We start from the raw sequence: 21985 nt of genomic DNA on the forward strand, positions 1-21985 counted from the left end.
GCACATATCGAATGTGTGATGGACAGTAATGAGCAAGCCTGCCGGTGCTATATATACACAACATCATATTATTTTCAAAATGCCTAGAATATAGGCTAGTGTCTAACAGTTGGTAAAGCCAGAATTCAGTCTCTACATGGACTCAAAGTCTGACATTAGGCTACATGTAACTCTCAGCATATAAAGTGCAAGATTGTGAAAAACACCTGCTGAATTGTAACTTAACTCCACTTTGTTTGCCTTCTCCCTTCACTGGAATGAAAACAAACTGTTAATTAATTGCCAATCAGTCTATGCTGTTTGCTTAAAAAAGATGGGGCTTCATTCCAGAAACATATCTCAAAGGAAAAGTACATTAGCATAATAATTCTCTTACAGCAAGTGGTTGGCAGCTCTAATGACAACGGTAAAGACACACAGTCATTTTTCAAAAAAGCTAGTAGTAAATTCATTGCAAACATTTTCTGCAAAGCATCACCTCTGTTTATGGCAAACTGCCATGATCTGAAATGTCCTTTTAAAATCCCAAACATGTATAAAATAGCAACTCCAGTATCCACAGTAACTCTTGAACAAAAGCACACTTCCCATGCCTGTTGGCCTCCATGACTAGAAATCAATTAGCGTATTCTCTTGCTTGCCCACATTTGCAGTTTCTCTTGTGGAATCAGACAGCAGACTGCAGTCCCAGGTTTTTGGATGGAGGTTGTGACTTTGGCGAGTCTTGGCCTGTGATTCTGTATTGCAGAGTCAGGATGAAACCGGAAGTTGAAGGCGTGGTGACAAGGATGAATCATTGGCAAGAAAATCAAAGAAATAAAATGGCCCTCTTCAAGGTTATAGATGCTTAAGAAGATTTGTGGACCATTTTAAAGTGCACTAAGGCACTCGTTTTGTTGTGATACTGATGTGGCAAATATCTTCTAAATTAGAAAGCTGACAATTTTTCAAACCAATTTTCAGTGATTTGAGAATCAGAGATCAGAATGTTTTATATTTTCAAGAAGAATGAGGATTGTAAATACAAAATCAGTTCTGGGAAGCAAGACAATTGTTCTATATGTCAAATAGATTAACATATTGGAGTTTACTGCTATATTTGAATCACAAGAAGATTTTGATTGTGAGAGCTGTTGAGATGGAGAGTGAGGTTGCTCTTGGGTCAGTTTTCTCAGCTGGGAACAGCTGTCACGGCAGCAAGAGACCAGGACTCCAGTCATCATAGAAACACAAGTAAGCCAGAACTATACCTTTTAATATAAAAAATCTCTTCTTGTTAAGTGAGTGACAAAAACATGTGACTTTTAATCCCACTGAGACAAACCAATCAATAATCAGAATTTCAAATCAATATATCACAGGCAACAAATTTAAGGTATCTTCCTATTAAGAAAGGCAATGTCAGTGAACACATTTGGTTAAGCGTTCCATATTTATTTATTCAATAAAAATGACAGATGTAAGTCAATAACTTGTAGGCAAAACAAATCCCTTCTATAGTTCCAAACTCGTTTGTTTTTCTTTCGTCTGTGGAACACAAAAGTTATTTTGCTATTATTTTCACATAAGTGAATGAGAACAAGGACTGCTGAGTCTCACCAGAAGAGTAGGTGTGAGCAAGACAGCAATGAAGGATGAACAGATAGAAGGAGAAGGGCAGCAGCAAGGAAAAGGGAGGAGAGAGGAAAAAAGAGACTATTTCTGTTTTGCCTGCTGATTCCCGTCTGACACCTTGGTGTCTCTTTCTTTTCTTTTTTTTTCTTCTATATGTCTTTGAACTGCACTCAAAACACTCACACACACATTGCCACAGCCTAATGCACAAAGAAATATAACTCCACCAACATACCTCAAACCCATAAGACTTAACACACAGGCTTTCAATAAACTTAAAAAATGACAATGGACAAACAAATTAACATTTGTAGGATAATCAATTAACAAAAGTAAAATGCTAATATTTCCTACAAAATAGTGTTGAAATTGTTATGTACTGTACATAGACCTACTTAGTATGAAAGTAATAAAACAATATTATATTAATATGGCAAGATCCACTACAGTAGTATATTTAAGTTTATTAATACAAATAAACATATTTAGTATTTATATCTATATTTTCATAAACCTCATAACTGGAAAGCAGACAAAGAAGAGCAGACAGAAACAAAACTATCGATCAGTAAATGGTAGCACATTGGTTAGAATCTATTTTTATCCAACATAAGAGACACAAAGAGAGAATAAGAAAGAAAGAGAGGAAGGAAAGAGATAGTGAAATCAATGTTGTGATATCAATGTTTGAAATGCTAAAGCCATTATGGTTGTTATGGATATCCCTGGACAATTTCTGTACCTTTTTCTCTCTTTCTCATTCTGTCCCTTTTTTCCCCTATTATCTGACACCTCAGTATGAAAGCTTTGGAGTGCTGATTAAAAATGAATGAAGAAATAAATTTGAAAATAAAAACATGGATAATTAAACCAATTTCTAAATGGACAAATATATAGACACATTTATTCACAGTCAGAGTCATGGGTTGGGGGGTTCGTTCTGTTGACTGCATCTCGGTTTATGGGTCCCTTCCATTGTGCACACTCAAGGAGGGCCGCGCTCGGCATTTAACAGCTGCGGTGACAAGTGACCATTAACTTTTGATATGCTTCATTTCTGTTTCTTTTACTTGGGCTTCATAGAGCACATAAACTGCTCATACCTCTATCAATGACCGTCCAAGCAATGACAGGCCGTCTAACACCTCCTTTGAGTGGCGCGTGAGGGGGGGGTGTGTCTTAAAACTGAGTTGAAAGTTTATTGGTTGCTCCCACGTGTCAACTGTCCAATGACATTCCAATGACAACTCGATTGTAAAATTGAGAAAGAAAAGCAACTGGCAAATGGAAAAAGAAAGCCAAAGTAAAACAAAAAAGAAAAGCCATTGACAAATAGATGAAGACAATCCAAAGTAAAATGAAAAAGAAAAGCCACTGGCAAATAGATGAAGAAAAACAACTGGAAAATGAATGAAGAAAAGCAATTGCCAAATGCTTTTTTAAAATACAATTTAAAAAGTGCATTTAAAAATGACTTGATGTGCTGTTTTACTGTTACATTTAATTGCATTTTAAACATGAAATAAATACACAATTTATTAATGCAAACATTTAATTGTTAAAAATAATTACATTTTTAAACATGAAATAAATAAACAAATGTAAATGTGTCTATTTATTTATCCATTTATAAATTGGTTTATTTATTGACGTTTTTATTTTCAAATTATCAGATTGATAATTTGTTTCTTCATTCTTTTTTAATTGGCACTCTGCTGCTTCCATACCTGAGATGTGACCTGAGCACCTTAGACACACATATTCTATATCCATCATATGGTACAGTGCATCCGGAAAGTATTCACAGCGCTTCACTTTTTCCACATTTTGTTATGTTACAGCCTTATTCCAAAATGGATTAAATTCATTATTTTCCTCAAAATTCTACAAATAATACCCCATAATGACAACGTGAAAGAAGTTTGTTTGAAATCTTTGCAAACTTATTAAATAAAAAACGGGGAAAAAAAATCACATGTACATAAGTATTCACAGCCTTTGCTCAATACTTTGTTGAAGCACCTTTGGCACCAATTACAGCCTCAAGTCTTTTTGAGTATGATGCTACGAGCTTGGCACACCTATTTTTGGGCAGTTTCTCCCATTCTTCTTTGCAGGACCTCTCAAGCTCCATCAGGTTGGATGGGGAGCGTCGGTGCACAGCCATTTTCAGATGTCTCCAGAGATGTTCAATCGGGTTCAAGTCTGGGCTCTGGCTGGGCCACTCAAGAACATTCACAGAGTTGTCCCGGAGCCACTCCTTTGTTATCATGGCTGTGTGCTTAGGGTCGTTGTCCTGTTGGAAGATGAACCTTTGACCCAGTCTGAGGTCCAGAGTGCTCTGGAGCAGGTTTTCATCAAGGATGTCTCTGTACATTGTTGCATTCATCTTTCCCTCGATCCTGACTAGTCTCCCAGTTCCTGCCGCTGAAAAACATCCCCACAGCATGATGCTGCCACCACCATGCTTCACTGTAGGGATGGTATTGGCCAGGTGATGAGCGGTGCCTGGTTTCCTCCAGACATGACGCTTGCCATTCAGGCCAAAGAGTTCAATCTTTGTTTCTCATGGTCTGAGAGTCCTTCAGGTGCCTTTTGGCAAACTCCAGGCGGGCTGTCATATGCCTTTAACTGAGGAGTGGCTTCCGTCTGGCCACTCTACCATACAGGCCTGATTGGTGGAGTGCTGCAGAGATGGTTCTTCTTCTGGAAGGTTCTCCTCTCTCTACAGAGAAATGCTGGAGCTCTGTCAGAGTGACCTTCGGGTTCTTGGTCACCTCCCTGACTAAGGCCCTTCTCCCCCGATCGCTCAGTTTGGCCAGGTGGCCAGCTCTAGGAAGAGTCCTGGTGGTTCCAAACTTCTTCCATTTACAGATGATGGAGGCCACTGTGCTCATTGGGACCTTCAATGCTGCAGAAATTTTTCTGTACCCTTCCCCAGACCTGTGCCTCGATACAACCCTGTCTCGGAGGTCTACAGACAATTCCTTGGACTTCATGGCTTGGTTTGTGCTCTGACATGCACTGTTAACTGTGGGACCTTATATAGACTGATGTGTGCCTTTCCAAATCATGTCCAATCAACTGAATTTACCACAGGTGGACTCCAGTCAAGTTGTAGAAACATCTCAAGGATGATCAGTGGAAACAGGATGCACCTGAGCTCAATTTTGAGTGTCATGGCAAAGGCTGTGAATACTTACGTACATGTGATTTTTTTCGTTTTTTATTTTTAATAAATTTGCAAAGATTTCAAACAAACTTCTTTCACGTTGTCATTATGGGGTATTGTTTGTAGAATTTTCAGGAAAATAATGAATTTATTCCATTTTGGAATAAGGCTGTAACATAACAAAATGTGGAAAAAGTGAAGCACTGTGAATACTTTCTGGATGCACTGTAGACAATATTATGAATATAGAGATCTATCTAATTCAAATATTCTAGACAGAAATAATTGTACCATATGAATGTTCTTCAGGTTAGTGGAAACTCCTGTTTTAGCATTCATGCATGGGAAGAACCAAACTTGCTAAGACAATCATCAATATTACTATTGCTCATACATCATTTAGGGTAGAGATCTGAAAAAGCACTTAAGCCTTAGTATTAAACTCTGGTGCGTAACTTGTCCCACATGTTTGTGCTATGGACATGAATGATACCTCAAATTGTATGGCTTGTTGATAAGAGGTGTGCCGTTACTTTTCACTTACTTATGCTTTTCACCTTTTGATTTTTTTAAATCCCATATACTGTTGGCTTAAATTTAAGATATAGGGAAAAGAATATCATAAAGACATATCTCTTTTAACTAAGGCAAGTAAGCAACCACCCAGAACACCTTAGCAACCACATAGCATCGGCCTGGCAACCTCCCACTACACCCTAGCATCTTGATTTTTGCTCAAACAAGCACTACTCACATTTTCTTCAAAAAATGTAAAAATCGAGTTACCTTACTAATAAAAGTTAAATGCAAAAGATGAAATTAAATGTCAGAATTGAAGATGATAATCCATGCTGATTAAGATCAAGTGTTACTGTTCAGTTTCCCTTTAACATTAGTATTTACAGTGCTGTAGGAAACCTTGTATGTGGCCCACACTCTCTATGGTTCATATATTATCATGTACTGGTAAGTGGTTTGGTTTAAACATGTTAGACCTAGAGGCTGTCCATATAGTGTCATGACAACTTCTAATTATTCGTATGAGATGGTGAGATCTTATGATATGGTAGAACTTTGCTTGTGCCAAAAGGTATTTTTTTTCTCCACTGAGACCAACCAGTCAACACACAGAATTTATAATTCAATTTAAATCCAAATATTTGACCTTTTCTAACTTCTCAACCGGCCCCTTTTACAGTGACTTAAAATCACTCTGTGACAACAGGTTGAAAAATACCAGTACAAATTAGATCATAAATGCAATTACTGTATAAATATGTAAACATAATAATATTAATTGAAAAATAAACCATGACCTATAGATACTTCAACACAAATCTCATACATTTTTGTTTAAAAAAAAAACACACAAAAAAAAACAGCTACAACTGTTATTGTCAGGGACATAATTTGATGTTCCACATTATTTTCAGAGTTTGGACATTAAATTTATTACCACCTGCTGGTGGAATCTCCAAACTGCAAATGTAGAAACTGAATTAAGACTTGATGCTGAAAATAGACCTGCTTTTGAAAAGTCTTAGTGCAATTACTAATTTCTCAGGAAAATAGCAAATTGCGCTTTGCCCCACTTCATTAACATACTGTACAATACACCCACAGTTTATGCACATACACCCACAGATAGCGCAAACACTCCCACCCTCGCCCACTTGTGCTTTGCACTAGCATGAAAATGCACTAAGAATTAGCGCTCTCACAAAAATTGGATAAGACGTAGCACGCGGCCGTAGCGACAATAGAGCCTTGCATGTTTGATAAAGATATATTACTTTTCTCGCACAACAGCTCTCTTTAAGAAAGGAAATACCACCTGAAATAAACCTAAATACTTATAATACACAAACATTTCTCTGGAAAAAGATGCCAGCATCTTTTACTTTGATGTTTGTTGATAGTGTTTCATTCTGCTACTGTAGGGAGGATTTATGTTTTTATATACTAGGCGCCTTTTTTAATGGACCCTATGCCCACTCTCTTATTCTCTCTCTCTCCCTTTATTTTTCCCAGCATTCCCAGCTTCCGGTTTCCTTTTCTGATTTTCCTTTTTTTACGGGCAGAGTTCTGTATTGTATGTGTTTTATATTCACATGCACACACACACATACACAAATACAGAAATACAGTATGTCTGTGGTTGAATTCAGGGAGTGAACCTCTAAAAAGGTAACATATTTCTCTCTCTCTCTCTCTCTCTCTCTCTCACACACACACACACACACACACACACACACACGGACACAGACAGACACAGACAGACATAGATAGACACCCACCCACCCACATACATACACACACACACACACAAACACACACATGCACTCTCTTTACTTATCATGTAACATGGATGCCCTCTTTTTCCTATATCCTGGCAATATTTTCCCTGAGAATCCCACCAATGCAAATACCAGACACTTTCACGACCAGTAACTACAGCAAGTAACATTAATGAATTACCCAGTAACTACAGAAGGTGTCACAAAGGAGGTGAAAATGAACCTGAAATGGTTATTGACTGGTTGTAATTATTAACCAGTCAAGTCAGCGCTTAGTCAGGGCAGTAAATTGTTAGAGGATCAGATGGACCTGTTCATATCTCAAAGCAAACAGACACACATGAAGCAGACAGCCATCTCATGCACACACACACACACACACACACACACACACATTGGTGCAGCTATCCTTGTGAGGTCTCTCCATAGACATAATGATTTTTAAACTGTATGAACTATAGATTCTGTCCCCTAACACTAACCCTACCCCTAAACCTAACCCTCATGAAAAACGTTCTGCATTTTTACATTTTCAAAAGTGATTTGAATTATGGGGACACTAGAAATGTCCTCATGAACCACATTTATAGCATAATACCCTTGTAATTACCAGTTTGTAATCTTAAAAAATTTCCTCGTAAACATCCCAACCCCCCCCCCCCCCCCCCCCCCCCCCACACACACACACACACACAAACACACAAATTAAATGTAATTAAGAATTCAAGAGGGAATATAAAAAAAATAAACAAGTTGAAAATAGATTGGAAACATCAACAGAAGCCAGTGACAAACTAAATTTGTAAATATTTCAGTAAGACCTTCCAAGTGTGAGCTATTTCCAGCTCCAATTCATAATTTAATGCACACGTTTTATTCTCCCTTGAAACTTTGGTTTGAAAACCCTCCTTTTGCTAGGAAAAAAGTAAGGAACAAGAAAAGATCATCCAATGTTTGTATTTTCAACAACCGATCTTGGTAAAACACATTATCTTATAATAAGGACTTTGAGATGGAGTTCTGGCAAAAGACTGGCCTGAGCAAATGAACCTGTGTCATAAGTAGTACAGAGGAATAAATTGTATGCCATCCTTTCACTCTTCAGACAGATTATTATTTTTACCTAGTCGTACATAAAATTACAATTTGTAGCTACTCATTATTATTTCTAGATATTTGTATGTAACATTTAAATGTACACTTTTGTACATTTGGATAAGCACTGAAACATATAATATGGATGTATTGACAGCATCTAAAATGTAAACATTTTTACGCATTTTCAGTTACAGAAACAAAAATATTTAGAAATCCTTATAATATTATTAAAATATAAATGATAAATATTATAAATATATTTGTATAGTTCAATTTTTACTGTTTTATAGACATTTTAGATCCCTTAACCCTACCTAAACATAATCACTTTTCAACAATATAAAAAATTTTACAGGCAGATAAATGTACAGTGACAATAATTCTAGTTACAAAATACTACTAATATATATAGTTGAATGCCACTTTGGTGAGTTAAAGTACCAATTTCCTTCCGAAACAGCAAAATCTGTACATTATTCCAATCTTTTGGCCGCCAGTGTACATATACTGTATATGTGTGTATATATATATATATATATATATATATATATATATATATATATATATATATATATATATATATATATATATATATATAAAACAATTTACTCGTAAACAATTACTCATTCTTTATTATTATTTTTTTCACATTTTAGAATAATAGTAAAGTCATCAAAACTATGGAATAACATAAATGGAACTATGGGAATTATGTTGTGACTAAACAAAATCCAAAATAAATCAAAACTGTGTTATATTTTAGCATCTTCAAAGTAGTCACCCTTTGCCAAGAATTTGCAGAAATGTACTCTTGACATTTTCTCAACCAACTTCTTGAGGTATCACCCTGGGATGCTTTTTATTATTATAAATTATTATGTTTTAAAAGCTAGAAATATGTTAATATTGTATATTTCAGTACCTATGTTAACTTAAGTTAATGTGCATGTGCTGGAACCACACTTTACGCAAAAATACATACGAATACTCATGAGATCACAATGCACAATGAGGACTAGCACTTATGATAATAATCACACATTCTCAAATGCTTTCTACTGTTACATGTCACATAATGAATCGTTGGCTTGAAACATGCAGGTTTTGAATTCCCTAGACATGTAAGAAGGGCATGCAATGCAATACTATTATAAAAACATCACACACAAAAAGTTTCATATAAGATCCCTGCTGAAAAGACCAGCTTAACCATCAAACAATTCCCAAACTGGTCTTGGCTGGTTTAGTACTGCTGGTTTGGTACTGGTCTAGCTGGTGGGCCAGTATAGCCATGTTGTTCACCACCAAAAGTGGTTGACATGCTATTTTTCTGGTAATGCTGGTTAACCAAGGAATTCTTGCTTGTTAAGCTACAGTAAAGCTATACTGCAGTTAAGCTATAAACATATAACTCACTACCTGCAGCTTTTATTTAAAGGAATGGAATGATCGGAAAATTCCCTGATTCTGCCTTTCCTTTGTGATCACCAGTGACCAACATATTAACATCACTATGGGACAGTGTCTGTTAGTGGTGTCCCTGTTACTCAAGTATTAACCAAAATGCTACAGACTAAAATGTGTCCCTCTGTTCTCCAACCATTCCATTGTCTATTGTGTACAGTTCATGGAATATTTACAAATTGCATACATGTGTGTGAATGTCAATCTTCACTGTCTGCACAAAGTCCTATATTTCCCCTTTTCTTGTTGCCTATGTTGTTATGGACTCATGGTATTAGTGATCTGGCACTGGCCTACCTGTGACCCCTGTGTCATGGGAGACTGCTGTGGTCTATATGACTAATTATTCTTCCTTGTAGCTCAGCACTGATGGCCTATCTAATCCTAACCTTTGAATAATCCTTAGCTCTTTTTCTGGATTCTTTAACAATTGGTGACTGGTATGGGATTATATTTGTGCCTGTTGTTTTGAACATAACTTTTCAAGAAACAAATAAAAATATAAAATAAGAATAAAAACAACCTAAAATGGAAGAAATAAAATAAAAATCAAAGGCAAAATTTAAATCAATCTTCAAATAAACATCATCCTTTGTTAACGATATTCTCTTCTTGCGTTTGCTGATCAGGATTTACGAATGCACTGCTAGAGTTTTCAGTCACGCTCCCTGAAATTTCGTTTGCAGTTCTGGCACAAAACTCTCGTATGGGACGGGGCTAACTGAGATGAGTTCTCATTGGCTAGTAAGCTTTTGATTGACAGCTCTTTGACCTGGAAGAAGAGTTCAGCAAATGGAAGGGGCTCTGGTTTAGTTTTGCATGTAAAAGTGCGAGAATCTGCTAGCATCATCATAATTCATTAATGTTTAGTGATATATATTTAGGTGTTTGCTTTTGTATTATATCTGTATTTTTTTCTCCTAATAATTGGTGTGATATGTTTTCATGAGCAGCACTGACGAATGCTGTCACCATGAAAACACAATTACCCCATTGTTAGCGCATGCTCTCAAACCATCACAATTCCCACTTTATTATTATTATTATTATTCTGAAGAATTTAAACAGATTATGAAAATCGCAATCAAATATGGAGCTTGTTTTCACAGAAGTAGACCTTTAAGGGTATTGCACTGCATGGGTATTCAGTCCAAATGTTTTTGTTGAAAGACATTTTAAATAGTGCTTCAAAATGTGACTTTTCACACATCAGCTTAATAATTGATTTTAAAGTTTGAATGGATTAAACTTGATTTAAATTGTTGTGGAAATTAAATCACTTTATTAGTACAGTTCCGTTAACATTTCAGTCATGTAGTTACAAGATATACAGAATACACAACACTCTTTAAACAATATGTACACATAATACACAATATCCATATTACATAATAACACATTGTACACAATATACAGACAACAAAACAATAAATAATATAGACAACAACAACAACAACAAAAGTCATATACATATTGTTTTTTAATGTGTTACACCATTTACAATTTAACATTCATGAGGACGCCAACACATTAGGGGCTTGTTTATTTTTATTTATTCAGTCTTCCTGTACTGTAGATTTAGCTATTACTGTACAATTTAATTAATCTGGACAAACCATATATTATTTTTAATATCTTCACCTCAAGCATCAGTAAGTGCAAAATCAAGCTAGAGAATAATCATTCATGTTCATTTTCAGACATCAGCTGTCAGTCATAATTTATCATCTATAAAACTCGCCTGTTTCTGGTCTAGAGATAAAGTTCTGCATTCTTACACATTACACAGCAGACAGGTTTACAGAAAACTCTTTGTTTTTTTTTTTTTGTTTTTTTTTCCTAAAAGCCAACAAACACACTATTATGATTTGTCTATAAACTTCAAGTGGTCTCAGGTATTTTTATAAGCATAAAGGATGTTAATATAAGAAATGGCAAGCAGCTGTAGCCTGAATATGAAATGGAATGTGCCTGATGCAAGGGTCCTTCTTAGTGGTGTATCTGTAACACAAGCAGTTTCCTTTCCAAGTATGCATTCTATTGTATGTGGTTATAAGTGCAATTTCAGGCATTAATGTTAATTTGTTTGTCAGAATGCTAGTCAGAGACTAGTGTATGTAAATTGTCTAGTGTAGTCTAATAAAGTGCAACTGTTTGTGTACTTGTGACTTGTAATTGTTTGAATCTAGAACTCAAAACAAATTTAGTAGAACATAGTCTGCATAATATCACAGTATAATAGTGTCTGGAGCTCCTGGTCATTCAAAGATGATGTCAGGGGATGTATTTATCCATGCAGAATAGCAAGATTCTAGTCTTATAAGGGGTAATGGATCTCTGGTACCACCACTCCATCATTTGGGTAATCAGAATTGTTTTTTTTTTTTTGTTTTTTTTTTTTTTGTGCTGTTAAATGAAAAGGAAAAGAGATTATAGTTAAACACTACAAACGGCTTTGAACTCCAATGAAACAAATGGCTGAACTAAATTATTAATGTATTTGTTTTATATTATTAGTTTTTTTGATTACTTCTAAAATTATTTTCTAGAATGTGGATGTGGCTACTCTTAAAATATTGTTAAAGAAATGGCTTATGTCATTACTCATAGCCTCATTTTATTTCAAGCCCATATTTATGACTTTCTTTCATGGAGCACATGCAGAATGTTTGGGACTGACAGCCCCAGTTTCCTTTCACTTTCACTGTATAAAAAATAAAATAAAAATAAATAAATAATAAATGTACTGAAACTGAATTATAACATTCTGCCTTTTGTGTTCCATGAAAAAAAATCTGTAAACCTGTCTGCTGTGTAAAGGGTAAGAATGCAGAACTTTATCTCTAGACCAGAAACATGCGAGTTTTATAGATGATAAATTATGACTGACACTGAATACAAGTAAATAATGACAGAACTCTCATTTGCTAAATCCATACAAATATAAGTAATTCCTTAATCGGGTTAGAGTAACTATGTTCTGACAACTAATGAACAAGGAAACACAATATAATCAAAGAATGGGCTAAACCAAGATCAAACTGCCTTATACTGTTCTGCTCACTAAGGAGCCTCTTATAAGACAGGGAGGATTTTCTTTTTTTTTTTCTGAAATAGTTTTGATCCCTTGCAATAAATTAACAATGGTTTTACCACAGTAACCATAGTCGAACTAAGGTATTTGTTGTAAAACCATAGTAATCACAACATTTACCATGGTTTTACCATAGTAACCCTATTTTAACCATGATATTCATAGTCAAACCATAGTAATAATATAGGAAAACGAAAACTATATGGTAAAAAAAAATCATAATTTTGTGGTTACTATGGTCTTATAACAAATACCATAGTTATGGTTACTGTAGTAAAACCAGAGCTCCTTGAGTAAAACCATGGTTAATTATAATCTAAATCATGGTTACTAAAAAAAATTTAAAAAAACATGGTTAGTACATTCAATGTTGCTACAATATTACTACAATAAAACCATGGTTTCCAGCAAAAAACTAAAAATCCCTCCCTGTCTCTAAGGGACTCAGGCTAGCTCCTTGTCTGAAAAGGCAATAACTATTATTAGACTCTAAGATAATTACTCTTAATTATACTGACTTACCTCTGCCTCGAGTGTCCTGTTGATTATGACGACGATGACGGTATTTGTCAGTGCTGCTCCTAAAAGCTTATCGCAACAAAGTATTAGGAGAAAAAAAAAAAAAATACAGATATAATACAAAATCAAACGCCTAAAATATATATCACCATACAGTAATGAACTATGAAGACGCTTGCAGATTCTCACACTTTTACATGCAAAACTGCACCAGAGCCCCTTCCACTGTCTGAACTCTTTCTCACTCAAAAACTCACCCAATGAGAACTCATCTCAGTTAGCCCCGTCCATATGAGAGTTTTGTGCCAGAACTGCGATAGAAAATTCAGGGAGCCTAACTGTAAACTTTGGAATCGTGAGTGAAAACTCTAGCAGCGCATTCATAAATCCTGATCAGCAAATGCAAGCAGAGAATATCGTTAACAAAGGATGCTGTTTATTTGAAGACTGAGTTTAAATTTTGCCTTTGATTATATTTTATTTTTTCCATTTCAGATTGTTTTTATTCATTCTTATTTTATATTTGTATTAGTTTCTTGAAAAGTTATGTTCAAAACAGTTGGCACAAATATAATCCCATAGACTGGTGCCAAGATGTTTTAGTTGTGCTTGAAATGAACAGAACATGTAATGAATCTTTTCCTAATTGTGCATATTTATAAATAAAAATGTGATAAACAGGAAATGTGAGCACATTTGCATCTGTGGATGTGACAGTGTGTGCATATGTGATGCCACATACTACGTGACCTGACCAGGTGTTGCATTCACACATCACCTCCCAATGATAGCTCTGACCGGTTCTCAAGGCTGCTTGAAACACCGAACAACTTGATTACAGGGTTTTATCTGTCCCAGCTACCCTTTTCTCAGCCAGGACTGTGATAAGACACACTATATTTACCAGGCCAAAAAATCAATATCAACCAACAATACAAAACCAACCATTACCATTTTTTTTTATCTCAGAAAAGAATTTCATCAAATTCTACTGCAGACTTTATCAAACATAAGCCAAACTACAACATTCATTGGATGGTTATTGTCATCTAGCACATAAAATAAGTAAATAAATTACCCAATTAATAAAAGGATAAACAACAACACAAAGACAATGGAAGGGGACCACAAGAACTATCTTAATCATATTTCAGTGTAAGAGAGATGTGTATGACTTTCTATCTTCTGCAGAACACAAACAAAGATTTTTAGAAGAATATTTCAGCTTTGCTGGTCCATACAATGCAAGTGAATGGGTGCTAAAATTATGATGCTCCAAAAAGCACATAAAGGCATCATAAAAGTAATCCATATGACTCCAGTGTTTTAATCCATATCTTCTGAAGTGACATGATAGGTGTGATTGAGAAACAGATCAATATTTACAGGGCTGGTCAACCCATCAGGCGACATATGCGAATGCCTCGGGTGGCATCGCTTCAGGGGCGCGGCGGGCACCAATCTACCAAGCCAATTTTAGCATGTCCAATCTGTGTCAAACAAAATGCGCCCTGTGCATTCTGATAACGTGTTGCGGCGCCCCCCCCCCCCCATGGAACATAGAAACAGTGTACTAAATGCCTTACTACCATACTACTCTTACTGTTTCTGTTATATCTGTGTTGGCAAAAACAGTGAGATAAGTATGGATAGTATGCCACTGTGAACACGGCCATAGACTCATGAACACGGGGCTTGTGAATCGGAGCGATGCCCGATGGATGCATGAAATAATCACTCTTTTGAGTCGGTTCTTCTCAATGAATTTGTCTAACGTGCGGGCTGAACCATTTGAAGCGCAATGTCATGCAGTAAAACCTAATTATCTTATGCAGTGTTGTTTCTAAAACAAGATACAGCTAATTGCTCTTGTTTTAAGGATTTTTAGATATTTTTACAGGAAAACAATACAAAAATTATTATCAAGAATACGATTTTTGCCCTAAGGTTTATTTCTATTTCTTCTGCTCCAAACTTACTTCAAACTTACTTCTCTGTCTGCTCATATGAATGTAACACATCATAAGAAAGTGTTTCACCGCTGTTCAAATGCACTTTGGATCGCATCATTTATATGTATAAATGTTTTCCATCCGAAAGGACTAAATATTAAATGAAACAAATGGCAATAAAATGCAAAGTAATCTCTTCAGTAATCAAAATACATTTTGAATGTAACTGTATTCTAATTACCAATTATTTACATTGTAACTGTAGTGGAATACAGTTACTTATATTTAGTATTTTAAATACGTAATCCCGTTACATGTATTCCATTACTCCCCAACCCTGTGTGCGAGTGCAGTCTGTGAACAATTGTCTACTGCAGGTAAAGACATTTTCTAAATAAATGTGTATCAAAATACTAACATTACATGAGAGCACTTAAAATATTCCTTTGAGTTGCCTACCATATAAATACCATAATATGTTAAAAAAAATACCAAGGTTTTACCATATTGTACCATCACTGTACAATGATACTGCCACAGCAGGCTTTTGAGAAAGTTGTAGCTATTGCTGAAATCTATCTATTGTTGATATGAGTACACACGTGGTCATCATAGTGTAGTAAACAGAGAGATTGAGACATAAAGCTACATTAATTCTGTACTGTGCTTCTCATCTCATTCCCTGCAAAGGCACCGAAAAACCCAACTGCAACACATCATTTCTAGATGTGGTTGTTGAGTTGTGATGCAGTGGTTCCTAAGACTCAATCATTGCATGGTCAAAGCTATAGATTACCATTTCCATTGCAGATTAGTTGTCACAGGAGCTCTAAATATTGCATAACTTTGCCTCAATTTTCTAACACGTCATTTCCGCCTGGAGATAAAATGAACTTAAAATTATTCACGCTAGCGCCATCTTTGTTTTTTAATGGGAATGTCAACGAGGCTGTGAGGGATAGACTTACAGTCTCTTCAATGGCACGAACGGCATAAAGCGCCAAGATCACATCTGATTTTCGACAACTCATGTTGTCTGGAGTTCTTTGTATACTGAATGTTCTTGGACAGATATTTTATCAATGTTTTGTCCGTGGAACGATCCAAAAATACTTAAAACTGCAGTACAGCCCATTGAAGAGACTGTACATCTATCCCTCACAGCCTCGTTGTCATTCCCATTAAAAATCAAAGATGGCGCTAGCGTGAATAACGCAACTCTGAGCCACCACTAGCGCTCGACGTCAGTCATTCATGCCGACGAGAGGGAGAGGGTGGTTGTAAATATTTTAGATCCACAAGCACACGATAATCTTTCAGTCGCAATGTATCGTAATCTATGTCGCTTAAAGTCACAGAATTTCATTTTGTACCCTATTTGTCCTCACAAGCATCGCGTTGAGCGGACTGCCATAGGAAATAATCGCCAGACAATAGGCTAACTAACCACACCCTGGTTGTAAAGCGCCGAAACACAACACGTTTCCTAGATTGTGGACATCTGGGAATAGTTTGCCAATCGACACAAGGCAGACCGTCGTTTAAAATGTTATACGTGTTTTTATTTCACACAACAGCTCCTAACACAATATTATTCGTCATGTAATTTGCCCTACGTTAGACCATATCAAATAGTGTTAGACCCTCGGCGTTTAATCGACTGTTTGAGGCTGGTGAGGAGCACCTTGTGTTGCCCCCGGAGTTGCGTCGGGTGGAGTGGGGTGGCACGCAGTTGCGAAGTATGATTCATCCTCGCGCTCTGTCACGCCCCGTCTCCCCTCCTCGGTGAACCTGTAACTCGCCTGACCGCAGATCTAGCTAATTCCTACTCACACACGCTACTAATAAAAACAACAACATCAACATACTTTATAGTGAGCGAATCTGTGACAATGCAACAGAGGTCATTGCAACCGGGCTTTAAGAGTATAATAGCCTATATGCTTTTATACTAGTAGTCTATATGTAGTGTGGCGGCTCACGCATTCGCAAGCGGCAAAATCACTTCATTTTAGGGAGCCATTAAACACACGGTACGGGAGAGGTAATGGAGATGTGTTTTATAGGAAACCTCTTAGATAAGTGCTTGACTCAGGTCTCGCATGCCTATTTGGATACACAAAAGAAATAGCTCAGCACTTACTTTAGCATGGCTTGTTCCTTCTCCTCTTCCTCCCTTTGCCGAACCATCACTGCCATGATGATTTCCCTTTCCTCCTCCGTGAGGTGACTCAAGTCAGGCATATCAGGCATGGGAGCCGGCACTGTGGGTGGGCGGGGGCCGCTTTGGGGCCCTACCGAGGCGGACATCTTCTGTCCCGCTCCCAGGCTTATCTGTTGGCAGTATCCCGAGCGCGTAGAGCCACACCTCACGACATGGTCCACGGATAAAGCAGCGTTCTTGGAGAATAGTGCGAATCGCTCATGGTTTCAGGCACCCACAACTGTGCTTTTGTTTCTCTTCAGCGTTTTATTTTTATTATTATTTAATTTAATTTATTTTTTTGCTCTCCGCTCCTCTTTTCTTGCTACCCCCACCCCCCGCCTCTCCCCTCCACCTCCAGTTACGGGAAGCCCATCATCTCTACGCCCGGAGACGACGCAAACAGAGGGACTCCGGCATTAGCTAGCAGATCTGTGATTTCCCTCTTCACAGAACCGGGGGCTCGGTATTGGGCGAAGGCAAAGGCGGAGTCCGTCCGTCTCTCTCTCTCTCTCTCTCTCTCTCTCTCTCTCTCTCTCTCTCTCTCTCTCTCTCTCTCTCTCATCCACGGGCACGCTTACTCATATGAAAGGTATAAAAAGGCATCAATATGCGAGTCACACTCACTTTCACTGTTTCAGATCGGCCAAGCACATTCACAGGTTCGTTCGCATCTTGGTATTTTTAGTATTATCTGGCAGTAATTCGATACGCGCTCTAGTCAGCCTATTTTTAGCATCACTCCAGCAGACCTCTTAAAAAATCAATTCGTCTGTTTTGTCGGAGGGATTTCTATAATTAAATTATAAGTGAGTTTCAATATGCGCGCGACCGTGTAGCCCACTATTGCTAGTAAATGTAGACCATGTAGAAAATAAATATTGGATGCTAGTTGGCCAAGTTTAAAACGAAAGCTTGTTAGAAGTTAACAACCCAAAAGTCAGACACGTAGCGCAAATAGTTTTCAGAACCATGGACAGCGACATACGCGCAGAACCCCTACCCCTTTAGCGGACGAACTTTGCTCCGTTGTGAAATCAGTCAGAATATCGATCAAATGGTTAAATATCATGTTTCTTCAGACTTGAGGAAGCACGTTTATTTTTCTGTGTACTGGACTGAGCATCTGCTCATGTATATGCAAATTCTTTTGGAATCACCTAACTCCGCCCAAGGTCATACAGTAGCCTCCTGCACATTGTGTAAGCATGTAGCTACTTTAATTTGTGTTGGTTTACTTGTTTGTTTAAGAACAAACTTGTATTCATTCACTGTTTAAAGCACCACTTTGTTGGAGATGCCCATATTAATCCATAATTATCATAAATAAAGTGAATGACTTCAGTTAGGCTACACAAAATAAAAATTGCTGGAAAATCATGTGTTGTTATGGCACATCAAGAGTGCAAGGTTGACAAGGCTAATTTTAAAGGGTTAGATAAAGCAGACATAACACCATAAGGTAACATGTTAGCCTACCACTTTTTAAAGTGTACATTTGCTAACTTTGTACAGATATTTTAAAGCAATGAAGGTCAGAGTCAGCCTTGAGCTTCTTTGTCTATTGTATCACTGAAACGATGTTTGTAGCCCAAGTTTCTTAAAGTTCAGCACTCAAGTAGGCCATGTTTACGTTTCGTCAAATTTTTGATTCACTCGTTGTTGACAAACTCTCACCTATATTGTCAGGGCTAGACTAAGACTCCTTAGTGCCCCTAGGCATGAGCACATTTACACATTTCTGAATTCATACGATAGTTTTGAGTGAGTAACAGACCGAAATTGCAAATGTTGTCAGCCACTAATTGTGTCCTCTTAGACTCAAAGTTTTCTTCCTGCAGGGGGCGCTTGATGGTTTAGAAAACCGAATCTTTCATTTATCCACATTTAAGGGGGCTTTCACTCTGGGCACGTTTGCTGCGGTCCGATTCCGGGTGCGATTGTTCCCGGTGCCCCCCGCAGCGTTGGTCTGGTTTCACACTCACCTGATTCTATCGAACCCCGGTCCATTTGCGTTCATCTAACATCATCACAAACACGCATGGAGAACACAACGCGACTCATCATACTTTTTTTTTTTTAGTGAATATAGTGAACGACAACTGCGTATATGTGCGCTTCATGGTGTAACTCATCAGATGTCCAGGGGAAGGCAGCTTGCTGCTGCTCGCAAACTGCGTTTTTTGAGGAGACAGCTGATTGCAAGGAATTAATTTGCATCTTTGTTTGCACTGCACGCTTACTCACGCTCGTGTCCAAGGAGAAGTTATCGCCACTGTCATCTCCTATTATACCTTATATTTATAACCTATAATAGTATTTATATATAGTATTTATAAGATAGACAGACAGACAGACAGATAGTATTTATAGTGTTGACTGTACTTGTATGTCATTGTGGTGTCATTACTTTTTTTGGACTTTCAGGAATGAAAACGCATGCGCAGGTTACTTTACTTCCTGAACTAGTCTCGGGTTCGGTACCGCGGTGCGCTCCCCGGTCCGCATGACAGCTTTCACATTACCAATTTTTCATGCGAACCGTGCTCTGTTTCGAACTAAACTGCCAGTGTGAAAGCACCCTAACTCTCAGAACGTTTTATATCTCACTAGAGATATTTTTATGCTGGATAGTATTTTTTTTTTTAACAAAAACTGATAATTGTAAGGATTCATACCTGAATGGAAACCCAACTCAGCAGTATCGATAAAAGCATTTTTAAAATCCTCATCCAGCAATAATAAAAGACAGTGATTGGCCAATCCCGCCCAGCGCTGAGAAAAGTGCATGTTCTCTGTAGCTTAGCTCTGGTTGTTAATTTCAACCTGTGAAAGGCAACAGACAGTGAAAAAGTCGGCATCTCCCGCCCTCTGTTGAGGGGACACAGCATTACATTGATGATTTCTCACTAGTAAAGCAGGCGTTTGTTCTCTATTGTGAACAAATGTATATATCATATCATCACTCACACTTTTTACTCCGGTTAATGTTTCCAACTAACTAACTAACTAAGGGGTAGCTCACCCAAAAATGAAAATTCTCTCATTTACTAACCTTCATGCCATCTCAGATGTGTATGACTTTCTTCTGCTGAAGAAGAATGTTTCAGCTCTGTATGTCCATACAATGCAAGTGAATGAGTACCAAAAGTTTGAAGCTCTAAAATGCACATTAATGCAGCATAAAAGTAATCCATTGGTTAAATCCATATCTTCTGAAGCGATATGATAGGTGTCAGTGAGAAACAATTCAATATTTAAGTCCTTTTTTTACTATCAGTCTCCATTTTTACATTCTTCTTTTATTTTTTGTGATTTGCTTTGTCCATATTGCCACCTATTGGAAAATTATGGTAAAAATAGACTTAAACTTATGGATTACTTTTATGCTGTGCATTTTGGCACCCATTCACTTGCATTGTATGGCCCTACAGAGCTGAAATGTTATTCTAAAAATCTTTGTTTGTATTCTGCAGAAGAAAGAAAGTCACACACATCTGGGATGGCATAAGGGTGAGTTAATTATGAGAGAATTTTCATTTTTGTGTGAACTCCCTTAAAGGAATAGTTGACCCAATGCCGTCTCAAACTTGTATAACTTTCTTTTTTCAGCTGAATACAAACAAATATAAATGTATTTATTTAGTGTCAGGAAATTCACCAGGAGAGTAGGATGCAAGTGCAATAAGAGCAGTTTAATGTGAATCAGGCAACAGTACAGTTCAAACAGCAGGCAAAATCCAAGAATCAGTACAGGCAGAAGGTCAGGCGACTGGCAAACACGGGTAACAGAGCTAGAGACAAACTTGTGCTCAACACAGGCAAAGGTACTATAACGAGATCTTGCTGACTATGAAGGCTTGGTAACATCTTAGACACAAGGAACAGAGCATATACTTTGCCCTGACAAAAACATGACAGGGTTTCTTAAAAAAGTTGCAGTCATAACTGTGGTGACGAGGTGCAGGGGAGGCTGATCAGAGTTCAGGTGATTGGGATCGAGGTAGTGCATTGTGTTGTGGGAATTGGAGTCCGGGGCGGCCATGTTTGGAGGCCGCATTGCTTGCTGGGAAACTGAGTTCATGACATTTAGGATATATGGTGTTAATGTCCATACAATGTAAGTCAATGGGGTCAAAAACTTAAAAGCTCTGAAAAGGACATAAAGGCAACATAAAATTAATCCTTACAACTCGAGTGGTTTAATCCATATTAACTACAATAGTTTTAGGTGAGAAAAAATTCAGTCATTGTTCACCAAAAAAGCTTCACACTTCCGCACAACTCTCCTATGCACTTTTATGAGAAACTCGTTCACATGTCCTCACACTCGATACTTGCATGTTCACGTGAGAACTGACGTGTAAAAACTACACCCGGAAGATCTTTCGTGAACCTGCAAGTGTGCATGCGCGTTTCTCTCATGAACTTCAATTGGCTACAAAAAAAAAGCTATTAAACATTTCCACCATTTTTGCCTTCGGGGGAAAAAAAAAATGGTACTAATAAGCATATATATATATATATATATATATATATATATATGCTTTGATAAGATCCCTTAAAATTTGG

At 37.2% G+C, this 21985-nt stretch overlaps 1 protein-coding gene across 15 annotated transcripts in view; it reads right to left on the reverse strand.

The window, feature by feature from the left end:
* Positions 1-17767, reverse strand: part of LOC127444903 (regulating synaptic membrane exocytosis protein 1-like) — a 125514-nt gene extending 107747 nt beyond the window's left edge. For 5 of the 15 annotated variants that reach the window (XM_051704549.1, XM_051704547.1, XM_051704546.1 and 2 more), the window contains exon 1: positions 17354-17762. In XM_051704549.1, the coding sequence (XP_051560509.1) occupies positions 17354-17520 (167 nt within the window). In that variant the 5' untranslated portion in view covers positions 17521-17762. Of the gene's footprint in view, positions 1-17353 lie in introns of all 15 variants that reach the window. The other 10 variants (XM_051704540.1, XM_051704543.1, XM_051704541.1 and 7 more) reach the window with 5 other exon arrangements.
* Positions 17768-21985: the final 4218 nt, after the last annotated feature.

This window comes from Myxocyprinus asiaticus, chromosome 8 (genome assembly GCF_019703515.2).
Source record: "Myxocyprinus asiaticus isolate MX2 ecotype Aquarium Trade chromosome 8, UBuf_Myxa_2, whole genome shotgun sequence".
Classification (NCBI taxonomy): domain Eukaryota; kingdom Metazoa; phylum Chordata; class Actinopteri; order Cypriniformes; family Catostomidae; genus Myxocyprinus; species Myxocyprinus asiaticus.